The sequence below is a fragment of the Vidua chalybeata genome, chromosome 1, assembly GCF_026979565.1.
Source record: "Vidua chalybeata isolate OUT-0048 chromosome 1, bVidCha1 merged haplotype, whole genome shotgun sequence".
Lineage (NCBI taxonomy): Eukaryota > Metazoa > Chordata > Aves > Passeriformes > Viduidae > Vidua > Vidua chalybeata.
In genome coordinates, this window is record NC_071530.1 from 122,856,896 (window position 1) to 122,871,080 (window position 14,185).

Genomic DNA, 14,185 nt, shown 5'->3' on the forward strand with positions numbered 1-14,185 from the left:
TGTTTTGTTATTTTATTGATCAACTTTCATGCCTTTGAAAATACAAATTCCAGAATGACATCATGCCCAGTAGGAGTAATTAAAGCTATCTGATGAGGGAATTTAGAAGCTGAAAGGGATGATTGTAATTGATCCTGATTCAATCCTATTACAGCTTTTTATAGTTTAAGCTCTAGAGAAAGCAAACTCCTTGTCAAGGCTTTATTTTACAGATTCCTTTGTGTGTGCTATGCTTGCTGGTCTCTACTTTCCCTTTTAATTTTTTTTCTCCTGTAGTAAATAATGAGCTGCCGCCTGAAATCCGGCTTGCCAGTGGTCAGCTAATGGGTGATGACCTGTCCCTCCTTACTGCAGGAGAGCTGTCACCTTATATCAGTGACCCAGCGCTGAAGCTTTTCCAGTGTGCTGTTTGCAACAAATTCACCTCTGACAGCCTGGAGGCCCTAAGTGTGCATGTGAGCAGTGAGCGCTCACTCCCCGAAGAGGAGTGGAGGGCTGTAATTGGAGACATCTACCAGTGCAAGCTCTGTAACTACAACACTCAGCTCAAAGCGAACTTCCAGCTCCACTGCAAGACTGACAAACATATGCAGAAATATCAACTGGTGGCTCACATTAAAGAAGGCGGCAAAACTAATGAGTGGAGGCTGAAGTGTATTGCCATTGGCAACCCAGTTCACCTGAAATGTAACGCCTGTGACTATTACACCAACAGCGTGGATAAATTGCGCTTACACACTACCAATCACAGGCATGAGGCAGCCCTGAAACTCTACAAGGTAAGTCTATGACAGCAACTCCAGCCAGCACCAAGTAGGCTGGGAAATTAACCCATTCAGGGCTCATCAAACAGGACTTTGATTAATTAGTAGAGTAAATGTTTATTGAACATGCATATAGTCAAACAAAAACTGCAGGTTAGTCAGGGAGAAGTGCTCCAGATGAGTCCTGTTGAGTCACCTGGGGGTCATTTAGGAGGCACTTCCTGTAAACGCAGGGTCCATAAGTTGTTTTTTTTTTTAAAAGTTCTCTCATAATAAATGGTGTTTTTCATCTCTCATAACCTTTTCAAATTTTGTCCATTACATTTTGATCAGAAGCTTGAGGGAGATTATGGAAAATGATGTTTTGCCCATACCGTGCATAGGGAAAGGAGATCACTTTCTGGCATATGTATCTGTTTGCAACCATGATGTATCACAGCCAAGTTATTTTACATTGGTATTTTCAGTAAGCACATGCAATATGCCACATTATTACAAAGGATATTCAAAAGTAAGCACTGTCATCCTTTTGTCTGCCCTTCTTTTCCAAACCAGTAATGATTTTTCACAAACATGAAAGGGTGTGGTATAGATAAATATGTTAGTAGAATGGCAACTATATTTTTATCTTTACTGGAAAAAACTATGTGGATATAATGAATATGTGGGAGTGATGAATACCATTTATTACACAACTTGTCATGACTTTTTCCAAACCCTAATTATGGGGTAACCTATTTTCTGCAGTGTGTTTACTGGATTGGCTTGATTGTCTTGGTTCATGTACAAAATATAACACATTCATTTCCAAGATGAATAACTTTGTAACTTATTAAAAACTTCTTTTGTCTAGGGGATATAAAAATTCAGGAAATATTGCAAACCATTAGTCACTGTAACAAGCTCTAAATATGATTAGAAAATCCATTTTGCAAGTGTTATCTATTGATTTATACTAGAAATTTGTGATAACTAAACTATCAGGAGTCATCTGCTGATTACAGCAACTATGCTGGTTTTCTAATCATGATGAAGACCTGTACATACAGAAAAAATATAGAAAAGTCTCAGCAGACCTCTAGTTTAAGCAAGAAATAACATTTTTCTGGTGTTCAGCCATGTTCAAATGGTTGGTCTGAGCTAATACGTGCTGCACAGGCAGTAACATAGATTTTCATTTTATAACCTGATAGTTGTAACCTTGGTGCATCTGCTGTGAGCAAAAATGTCAGTAATACAAGTTTTGGTCTATTATACTGTCCCACAGTTCTGGCTGCTCTGCTAATTTAATAATATATTATATTTAAATTGCATTTTTCCTTCATTCTAGAGGGTGTTATTTTTTGCTGTTTTTTTTTAAGATCTAAAATCCTGTTATGAAAAGTATGAAAAGAGCTGAGAGTCCAATGACATAACTTGCCTCTGCAGCAAAACTCCCTTTAGAGGTTCCTGCTCCCTGTCATCCGTGAAGCCATTCCTTGATTCCTCCATTTACATTATGCAGCCACACTTCAAGTCAGGGTTTAAAAAAAAAAAACAAAAAACAAACAAAACAACCAAATTTTTGGTCCCCATCTCTTTTTTAGAGTGTTAACCTGCATTATTTCAATTATTTGTTCTGTAATGCCACCATTCAAAGCAATGCTACTGGAAATGGTGCCACACACAGGAACGATGGAGTAGGAGAAGGGAAGGCAGAAGGCTTTTCTCAGATGGCTTTACTGCCAAAGCTTCTGAGACTGTTGAAACTAAGATGCCAGCTGCTTAATTAAAAAAAAAAAACAAACAAACAAAAACTATAGTCACAAGGTACGCAAACGATCTGCTCAAAAGAGTACTTTCTCTTCACTCACTCAACCTGATCCCTAGAAAAACCTGTATCAAATATGTTTGGGTTTCCAGCCTGTCCTACAAAATATTTGATGTGGGATGCTACAGGAGAGAGTATTAGCTCTTGGCCCTCTTCACTGAAAATGTCCTGCTACTGAATCTGCTTTTTTGCCAGATCCTGGTTTGTTAGATGGAGCAGCTCAGTAGCATCTATGTAGCAGCTATTACACACAGCAAGGGACCATCACCAGCCTTTGGAACTCAGTCTTTGAATCAGTTAAGGACATCCCAGTGGAAATGGAATCCGTAAACTCCCAGATACCCTCTAGGCTTCGTGGCCTAAGTAGGACAATTGAAAGTGTCTGGCTGTTAACCATAGGGTTCCAACTCTCCTGATGCATGTATTTTTAAAGGACTTGTCCCTAGGATTGCTAGTGAGTGTCTCAGCTTTTTAAAAAGTTTCTGTCCCTCATGACTTCCTAGAGAATCTTGGAAATTTGAAGCCCACTGGGTTTAATGACTCTCAGAAAGCAGATAGCATATACACACACATACACTATTTTTATATAATTTCATTTTAAGGTTAATTTGAAGGAGAGTGATGTCACATTGAAAATATCAGTTGGAGTATTAGTAGGTTTTTTTAAGATTTGGGTTGGCATGAAGTGCTACAATGTGTCCCAAATGACCAAGATGTTCTAGATGTGTGTGCTCTATAATAGAATGTAATGCCTCTGCGCATCACCCAGAAAATGTTGCTCTTAATTATACGTGTACATTCAAGCCTCAAGATGCAAATAAATGCAGTTTTGAAAATCTGCTAAGTTACCTGCTAGCAGACTTGATAGTTTTGTCAGGTCTTGGTGAAGCTGTTGACGCCAAGAGAGTTGTAAACTTTTTTCTCTTGATACATCAGAAAAACTTTTAGAGCACCTAAGGAAAAAAAGAACATTAATTTGTATGAATAATAGATATATGCTTTGGGAGCAATATCGAATATTCATGAATTGTGTTTATATTCAAGCAGCTCCTCTTTTTTAAAATTAAGGTGCTGTGAATATGGTTTGGCAATAAAAAGTTTGATACTAAAACCATCTGAAAGCACAGGAGAAGAATCTGCGGCTTTGTTCTTTTGCTTTGTCAAATACCTCAAAGTTTTTCTTCAGTAATTTATATTTGTTTAAATGTTATTGTTTTGTGAATTTTCTTCTTATAAATGTTGTCATAAAAGTTTGATTTTTCTCCCTGTGCTTAACTATTGATGGAATAAAAGGATGTCTTTTCATAGCTGTAGCTTTTAAAGCAACCATGAACATCAGAGCTTCTCTTCTGAAGCTGTATAATTTTAGGCAGTACGGAAATGTCACTTTTAGAGTTAGATTCTAAATGTGGCAAAGTGGAACCTTTTTAGCTGTTTTCTAAGTTATTTAAAGAAGAAATGGCCTGGTTGTTCCTTACAGAAGTGCAGTATTCAAATGGTGTTGGTAATGTGGCTGCTAAGAACCAGAACAAAGACGGCCTTACCCTAAATGAACTCAGCTTGGCCTAAATGAATTTCCCAAAGACTTACTTTTGGAATTGTGAAGCTTGATATTAGCAAATTAAACCACAGAAGAGTTGCAAGTTCTTGGCAGCATCCATCAAGAAGCATTCAGTGACTCCACAAGTAAACAGAGAAAGCTTCTATAGCAACAGAGTGCATTTCCATTCTGCAGGAGGAAGCATTCAGCTTCTGCAGATTTGGGAAGCTGAGGCAGGATGGTGATCTGTATCTGTGGATGTAAAATGCATATAGCTGGAACTGCTCTTAAGGCAGCCATTTTGAAGCTTATTCAAATAGCTTTCAGGGAATTGCATATATCATGTCCTGTGCTTATAAAATAGTTTCCAAATACTTTTATTAATAAATAAATAAATAAGTACAGGATAGCCTTTTTATAAAGTAAACTGGAATGACTGAAAGTAAAATTTACTTAACCAAGTAACTGAATGACATGACCACTTTCTAATCACAAATTAATATTTGGAGACAGTTTATCAAAAATATTTTTTGGTTAGCTGATAATGCCCTCAATATTAATTGCTTTTATACTTTATATTTACTGCAGTTTACATTGTGTATGCAACTATTTAGAAGCTCAGGGAAAGTGAGAGGCAGCAGTTAGCAGACTGTATGAGAACTACCTTGGTCTTCCTTTTATTGACAAAATATTGATCCACAACACTATTTATGCTATGATTTTTAAATTTTGGTATATCTCTTTACCTCCCGTGTTCTCAAGCAGCAAAGATATTACCCAAGAGTACTGACCTGATTTCAGTTTAAGAAGGTTAAAGGTTAAAGGTTAGCTCAAAAGCATCATCTGCCTAGCTGCTTAACTTTAAACTGATCAATTTAATGAAAATCTGTTTTGCAGATGGTGTTGTAATGTCTTTGGCAGGATTTAGGCAGCTTTAACATTCGACGTATGCTAGTAAAAATTATTCCTTTATTTGACCAGAACAACACCTTTTCTTTTATGTTTTAAGGTAGAAGGCATGTGGGATATGGTATTTTGGCAAAGGACCCAGAAGCAGAAAGTGTTGATGGTCTTTCCATATGGGCTCAAAACCAGAATACCCTTATGTCTATTGCTAACGATGACTGAAGAAACAAACAAAGCTGTATTCATTTTTTCACCATAATGTTTTACTTTGAACCCATAAAAAAGCATTTCAGTCAGACCTGTCCTTGGAAAAGGCTTGTCTTCTTTGCCTAGAGTGGAATGCAACAGCATTAACTTTTTTAATCTGGCAGAGCGCACTGATTGTCTCTTTGAGGCCTTGTATTTGTACGTCAGAAGTATTCTTTCCCTTACTCACAAACCACGCAGTAATTGTGTTACTTAGCTGTAGATACTATAAATAAGAAGGCAAATCAGTCAATCCAAATGGTAAGTTTTATCTGATGGAAGTTGTCTGAATAAACAAAGAATTAGATCCTTGGGAGGGTAAAGCAGACCTTTGTGTTTATGTCTTCTGAGAATCAAGCCCTCACAGTTTTTGCCAAGATAATTAAGTTTCAGCACAACCATGTCTTTCTATTTTCAGATGTATGCAATTCAATAGGAATTTCTTGGGCTGCTAATGCAATGCTATTATATGTTAGCTTTGTAATTAGCTAGGACTCTATCCCTTCGCTGAAATGCATTGTAATATTACACACACAAGCATAGTTTGCATGTAAGCAGTTATGAAAGTGGGACCCTTTGTTTCATGTTGACCTTCCAACTTATTTAAAAGAGAGTTTACAATGAGCCTTTGTTTTGTCCACAAATGATCATAAACAACTTTCTAAAGAGGCCAATAAAATGAGAGAATCACAAATGTATAACATCACATATTGAAAGGGTGGAAGAACAAATGGGGCTTTTGCTATATTTTATAGGATGGATTTATAGTCTGTTCTTGGGTCACTTAGGGCCAAGAATTTTCATGGTCAGCTGCCGGTCCTGCTAGCTAGCATCCTCTGCAGGAAAGGCAAATACCGTGCAGCACCTGCTCTTCACTTCAGCTGGGGTTCTGCATTGCTCTTTAAAGCGAGGTGTCCACTTCTCTGCTGGTTCAAAGTCAAAAGATTAATCAGACCAGCTTTTTTTTCTTCTGCATCTGTCATCAGTGAAGCAGAATAGTCTGTCTGGATTCCATAATGCTGTTTGCATATTTGGATTTTAAATCAGCCAGGAGTATTGAATGATTTGCTCATCTTTACCACATGCAGGAGGCACAAGTGGGATTTAGTCCTTAGGTAACTTTTAGTGTAACAGTTCCCCAAGGAGCACTGCTTGGTTTTTTCTCATTATCCTTGTTCTGGATGAAAGCATGGTTGTTAGGAATTAACAACTGAGGGGGAAGCGAAGTATATGCACATGGGGACAAATGGACTAACAGCCCAAATCACTTTGTTTGCTTTACTCTGTTTGGCATGAAATATTGGTACTTGATCAGCTTGGAATTAACAGAAAGTCACATTCTTTTAATTTCAATTGTCCTGCACTAACTTTTTAATATAAAGTAAAATATCCTACAAATGTGCCAATCCAATTATTTTACTGTCATTGTCCCAGTATGATGGTAAAAGAGGTCAGGAGATTGTGCAGCATTGATTTGCATAAAAATCATTGTGGAAAGGAAATTGGAATATGTCTGCACACCTGAGGAGCTAAACCGGGCTTTGCTTGATGTTATTCTTTTTGGTTGCTTAGAAAAAAACTGTTTTCAGTGATACACAAAAGTTACTCTAATTTGTTCCTCAAAACAAGCCTCATATAGAGACTAGAAGGTATTTCAATTTTTAAAGTCCTTTGAGATTTGTATTCACTTACAGTTTTAAATGTTTTATGAAATTTAATTTCCACTGCAAGTTTCATTTACTGTAATTCAGATTATGCTGTTTTGCTTACATGTATAAAGAGAAACCGGTGTTCAAAGAACACACTGTCTAGTCACAGCTATACATACATTGTGTAGTCATAGCTACAAATAATGTATATGCCTACTATATGTACTTGTACACTATAGACAAGAATATTTATTTAAAAAAATCACCCCCCCCCCCCCCAGTTAATAAAAAAAATATTGTTGGCTGGTAAAATAGCAACTTCAAAACTACCCTTTTAATGATAAAAATAAAATAAAACAGTAGAGAAAACATTTTCACATTATATTTTATGTACATTTAATTTGATATTCAGATGTCTGTCTCTCAGATTGTCTTACATAATGGTCCTTGTTAAACATACCATATTTTGTATTTAGCTTATGGTACACTGCTGAAACAGGGAGGTGTTCTCAAATCATAGTTTAAAGAATCTTCATGTTCTTCCATGGAAATGCTGTCCTGAATCCCAGTCTGTGTGCTGTCCTGGATAAGAGTGTGTGAGGCTCCTCGTGGAAAGGAGGCTGTACCAGCCTGCTTGCAGTGGAGCCCGAGAGAGTAGGTCCTCTTGGAAAGCAGTGAGCAAGGAGAGCCAAAGCAACAGAAAGAGCATCAGCCTTACTTATTCAATATGCTCAACACACAAAATGGCTGTATAACAGCTATTTTTTGTGCCTGGAGTTCTTTCATTCTGACATTAAGAGAAATATGTAATTATTTCTGGCTGAGATTCAAAGCAGAGATACAGTGTATAGTCTATGCAAGAGTATTGTGTCAATGTGAGTGCATATGTATGTGTGCATTAATAGATTGCAGCTATGGATTTAGCAGCCACTCCCTCCCAGCCTTGCAACATACATTTTCTTGTTACCCATAGGAGACTTTAGCTGATATTGTGCAACTCACTACAGGTGTCTTTTCTAAAATTGTAATTAGTTTGCCAGACTCTCCCAGGCGAGATTTTTCTCTACGCTGTCTTCCACATATTTAAAAATGAGCAGTAAAAAAAAGTAAAAAGACTGACACATGACAGGAAAGTTATATTTTGACATGGATACATGTAATTCAGCTTTGCTGTTGTTTTTGCTAAGTAATTTAGAAGAAACTTTCCCTTGGTCTATGCATTTGTTGGTCCATCCACCAAAATACCAGAATTGTGATTTCATGGGAGAATTAATGGGAGTAAAATCTACCGGACCTCATATGTACAGGACAGATTTGAGGTTTCTGATACACAGATTTTGAGACTGTATTGGCTCTATATATATCTATATTGCTAGACAGACAAATGAATTTTCTGCATTTCTTCTTTTTTCCTCCTTTGGGGTACAGCTGGAGCAGAAAAGGATAAGAAAGGATAGTGAAGATGCTGGTGTGAAATACTAAGTAATGCAATTTCTCTTGGTTTCAGAAAGGATCAGGCACAATGCAGGAGATGTATTTTCTTGGATAAACTTCCAAGTGTATGCTTTTGGGTAAAATATAATACAGTACAACAGGAAACAGGTATTAATTATGTTAAATATGAGTAGAGGCTTTATATTGATAAAACATAAATTACAAGTGGTGGTTTGCAATAATTTTTGAACCTGATGATCTGCCTGTTAGACTGGTACTTAATACAGGCAGATAGTGCAGACTGATGATGGTACAACCTCATGCTGATACGTAAAAAAAGTAAAGCTTTGCTAAGAACTTCAAGACTGTTGCTTTGTGGGCAGCCATGAAGGAGGATGTCATAGAAATTACCCCCTTGGTCTGCAGCACAACGTGCCAACCCTTCAGTACTGCAACAGATACACAGCATATTATGCACCATAGCCTCAGGGGAAAATGTATGTTTTACTCTACCAGTGGGAAGGAAGGCATTAAAATAATCCTTAGCTTTTAAAAGCAGGGGGTATTGAAGAAAACAAAAATTGAGCAAAGGTAGTCTTTGAATGATGAAGTGTGCAGATTCCCATGCCTTGGGCATCCTACTGCAGTAGCAGTTACAATAACAGAAAAAAAAAAAGGATTTGTCATGTACAAGGGGTATGAGCAATACTCATTGGTTATATGCATGCACAGGAAACATATTGCTAATAGGAGCTATGGATAGTAACATACTAGCCTCATTCCAAGAGTGGATGTTTGACCACCAGGGTTGCCTAACAAAAAAATGTGATTTTTTTCTATTTAAAAATGTTATCCTAGAGTATTAATCAAACCATGCTGTTCACATGCTGTTCACATGATTTTCATGTGTAAAATACATAACTGTATAACTACTGGTTTATTGCTGGATTGTGTGCAGGAAGCCTAGCATACAAGGACAGTATTCAGTGCTCTGCCCAAAGAGACTCGCTATTTGTAGTCCCTGTTCTCCCTTGTAAACTCTCTCAAAAATCAAGAACATGCACTACTTCCTTGCACTGCTTCTGGAGAAAAGAACCGTAGAGCCATAAAGATGGCACAGAATCTGCTGCTCTGGGATAGTTTGTACCCCAGCCTTTAACAGAAAACTAGATTACTCTTAGAGAAAGTTCAAGATGACCCTTTTAAAACAAAGGTCAGCAGTGAAAACTCTTCTTTCCAGAACTTTATCAGGCAATTACAAAGGTCTACATCTCTTGATTTTAGTTGTTTAGCACATACGGAATTTTTCCATTGGCATCCTAAGCTTGTGTTTGGACCCATAGCACTTCTTGGGTGAGGGAGGTCAGTTGTCTCCAAATAAATTTATTAAAAAGGAAGATGTTTTCCTTGGAAAATCCTAAGATGTTGCAAGTGGCTCAAGTATCACAATAGCTATAATTGATATTATCCTTATCCTAAATTCAAAACTCTGGGTCCTAATAGTAAAGGAGAAGGAAGGGCACTGTGATTCACAGAATCACAGAATCAGAATCTGGTGTTGGAAGGGACTTATAAGGATTATTGAATCAAACTTCCTGCTCCTCGCAAGACACCTAAAACTAAACTGTATGACTGTCATCCAGATGCTTCTTGAACTCTGACAGGATCGGTGCTGTGAGCACTTCCCTGAGAAACCCGTGCCAGTGACCAACCACTCTTTCATTAAGGAGCCTTTCCCTACTGTCCAAGCTGAACTTCCCCTGATGCAGCTTCATACCATTCAGACAACAATGTTCCTGTTTTCTGTGTAACTTAGAGAAAAACTTGCTCTATGGGAAATAGATTGAGGAAAAAAATACTAGTGTTCTCTAATTGAATAAACACTTTGTGAATGACCAGAAACTTGATATATTTACAACGAGAACAATGAAACAAAGTCTAAGGAGCGTTTTGGTATTCTTGTTCTTTGTGTGCTAGTGATGAGAGCATGGAAAAAAGTTTGCTTTACTACTGAAATGAGACAGCTTTAATATCTAGATGTTACTATTTTGGAAACACCCTTTGGCATTTGCAGATATGTAAGCAGCTAATGAATGACTGGAAATTAGGAAGAGTAAAGCTGGTGGAAAAAAATGAGTCCAAACTGCAAGTGTTTCTGAAAACCTTATGTCCTTATTTGTTCAGGAGCTTCTCTGACTCAAATTCTTGACCCAGGAGGAAGCTGGAATCCTGGGATATGTCAGGACGGGATCTTCTGAAGTCAGGTCTCAGATGACAAAGATCACAGGCCACAGAAAATAGTTTAGGACTAATTTTACCAAATTTCTGACCTAGAGTTTGGGCAGATTTGAAAGCACTGCTGTATTGTTAGTCCCCTGGGTCTAACCCTGTTGCAGATGCATCTCAGTAACAGGTGTTGTATCTAGGCTGTAGATATCCTTTGCCACTTTTTGATTTACTAAGGTAGTCTCATAGGCCGTGATGAATTGGATATGCTGTCAATGTGCTCTGTCTCTCTGTTCCTGTCTCCACTGGTGTGTTTTGTAGTGCGTCAGGCTTCAACAATATCTTCGCAACACTTGAATTCTGTGACTTATAGAACTCAAGGAATGGAAATCTTTGTAGCTAGTCATTAGGACTGCTTACAGGTATTTTTGAGAAAGAGCAAATCCTTACTCAGACACTCTGTAGTCACTTTGAATTTTTTTTGCTTTTTTGTGTTGTCTTTTTTTGTTTTCCAAAAAACAAAAATAGATTTGTGGTATCATCTCTGACTCAACATGTTACATGTAGGGTCTGTATCCAAGAAGTCTTGCTAGGATATTTATTTTCTTTATTTCATGAGTTTTTCACTGAGAAGCTCAAATTCTGTGGCCTCAGCTACCTCAAAATCATCAAACAGATGATAGGGTTTACCCAAAGCATTTTAGGCTACACAAAATACAAGAACTATGCTGGTTTTGAAGAGTTCTGTGTAAGTAACAATTTTTATGATAAGGAAGAGTTGAGCTGGTAATCAATAAAAGGAGACTCTGAAATCTCATGCTACAGAGAGCCTGTATCCCAGTTCACTCAGCTTTTCTGCTCTCCAGATACAAAGGTTTTATGCCTCATGTGTCCACAACAGGAACTAAACAAATGTCTTTCCTTTACTTCTAGTAGTTGTTTATCCTAATAGAGTTAGAAGGTAAGGTCAATACTGTCTGTACTGGGAAACAGAGCATGGCTTTTGGGAAAAAAAAAACCCAATGTGTCTCTAACCAAGGACAGGTGATTGAGAGGTTGGCCTGTAGTACATCTGACAGTCTAAATGGTCCTCATAGAATTATAATTATGCATAACAAGTTCTTCACATATGTCTGTCTTTCTGTCTGTATATATTTATTTTTACATGGACTTAATAGAGTGTCTGTAGTTGGGAAGGATGAATTCAAGTATTGGGAAGTGTTAGAGGTGGAGTCTGAAGTTGTTCATGCTCACAAGAGCAGTTACCCAATAGTAGTGTTAGAAGGGAAGTCACAATTGTTTGAGGCTGGGTTTCTTGTGCAGGGGGTGCAGTGGACAGTAACAAAAGGTGTGTGTGCTTATATAAGTGTGCACTTCCCAGGAGCATAAACAGGATTTAAAACTATGTGTGTCTATACATAACCCAGGCTGCTACTGTCATCTTCTACAATGCTGTACGAAGGTCTGTATATGTTAGCGTCTGCTGCAGTCAAGGTTGGATTTCCAGTTTTCTTTTAATTTCTTTCTCCCAGTTACTTACAATTTTCTTATACACACTTTTAGGGCTGAAATTATCAGGATTTGGTCTGGGTGTAAATAATATTACTTTTTTCTTTGGAGCTCTTTCTGAGTTACTTAATCATGAGATATCTTTCCAACCTGTCCTAATGAAAAATACTCTATTGCAAATAAAGTTAGTTAAGTACATTTCTTGAAGTGGCTGTCCATAACAGAAGAGAATGTTATTTTAAAAGCAACAACACATTAATAGGCCAAGTATGCAATCATTGTCCTATCACAGCAAATTATACCATTAGTCCACCTTATCTAATCTCTTTGCTACAGACTGCCTAACAACAATTGCTTCTGAGAGCAAAGCAGACCAAAGGGGAAAAAAAAAAAAAGATTTCATGGGCAAATATAGAATAATGTTGCTTATACAGGAAAATGCTTATTCTTTTCGTATGTCCTCTGTACTTCGCAATGAATTAACATCATATAAATTCAAGTATATATTCCCCCTCAAAGTAGACTTTGGGTAGTCTTACAGGTACACAGACATCAAATCAGTTTATAAAGTGAACTTCTGGCTCAATCACATGCAGTGGGAAGGAGTTCCACAGGTTAATTTAACCTGCATGCAGATATTTTTTTTGGATTTTAAAATTTTCTGTTGTTAATTTATTAAGTTTTCTTTCTTTTTATTCATCTGGAAATATAATGAAGAAGATCATGTGTTCTTACTTGCTTTATGATCTTTTACATAAACTTTATAACTTCACAATAATCTTTATGATTACTTTATGGTCTTTTTATCATGCCTCTCTTTTATTTACACAAAAATTTCAATCCATTCAGTCTTGCTTTTAGTGGAAGTTTTTCCACATTTCTGCTAATCCCATCACTGATCTCTGAACTCCTTTTACCAGTGTTAAATTTTTCTGGAGATACACAGATATTTCAGAACTGAACATGCCGTTCTCAGTGGAACTGTATGATCTTACTGTCCCATGCCTGGTGCATCCAAAAATATAATCTGCTTTAAACAAATCCTATTGCAGTCTGTGCTGGAAATATGTTGCCTTTCATTACATGCTTCTTCCCACGCCCCCCCTTCAAACTGATGCTGAAGTGTCCTGGAGTAGCTACATTTAACTTAGCCACCAAACGTTTGATTGGTTCAAAGTATTCCTTCTAATATACATTTTCTTAGATTTATCTGTCAATACTGAGTTTCTTCTGCATGCTCAGCTAACTTCAAAAGTATCTGGTATTTCTCACAGTTCTTTGGCTGGTCTTGACTGTCATGAGTTCATTTATGACTTCTGCAGGATCAATCCTAGTTTGCAGTTAGAAGACACAGAGCTAACTTGTTCTGTTAAATGCCCTGTTAGTTCATCTAGCTTGTTTTCTGCCTCTGTCAGTTTAGTTTTTTGCCCCTCTGTTAAGTGCCTACATTATGTGGTTAGGCTGCTTCTGCATAGCCAGCTGAGTGGAAAAAAACTCCAGCTCTGAAATTAATCCACGGAGTAATTAAATTCCCCCTAATATTAGGAGAGTGAGAGAAAGAAGCATCTCCTTGTGCCCATGTCACACTGCCTGTCTCTTCACATTGCCTGCCTCTCGTTGCTTTCCCACATGTATTGCTATACCTAGTGGCTTGAGGTGCAAATGTCTGTAGGCAGTTAACTATTTGCTGAGCCTGAAGAACAGAAATAGCTAATTAACCATCTATCTGCAAATATTTACCCCAGATATTTATGTACTGATGCAAAATAGAAGGTGCTGTTTCTGCATGTGGACTGCAAGGCTGAGGCATAACTGCAATTGGTTCTTTGTAGTGTCCTCTTTTCATACTGTTTGGTGCTCACTTTAATGTATTATTGATTGTTATTAAGGTATACCATGAAATACAGATGGAATGTCTGTTGTGGTTGAGCTCATACTGTGGGAGCTATGTTGACTTTTAGATTGTTCTGGCCTTCATGCTGCTTGACATTAAAACCTTTCACATTAGGGTTTAGAAGAAAAAAAATACATAGTAACTATGTTACCCTGTATGTAGTATGAAGTAATCTGAAAATATAATGCCAAATTCCCTCCCCACCAA

The 14,185-nt window shown here is 37.3% G+C and overlaps 1 protein-coding gene across 1 annotated transcript in view; it reads left to right on the forward strand.

The window, feature by feature from the left end:
• ZFHX4 (zinc finger homeobox 4) overlaps positions 1–14,185 on the forward strand; it is a 126,279-nt gene that overhangs the window by 3,422 nt on the left and 108,672 nt on the right. The window contains exon 2 of the mRNA XM_053958958.1: positions 277–779. Within this exon, the coding sequence (XP_053814933.1) occupies positions 277–779 (503 nt within the window). The remainder of the gene's footprint in view (positions 1–276; positions 780–14,185) is intronic.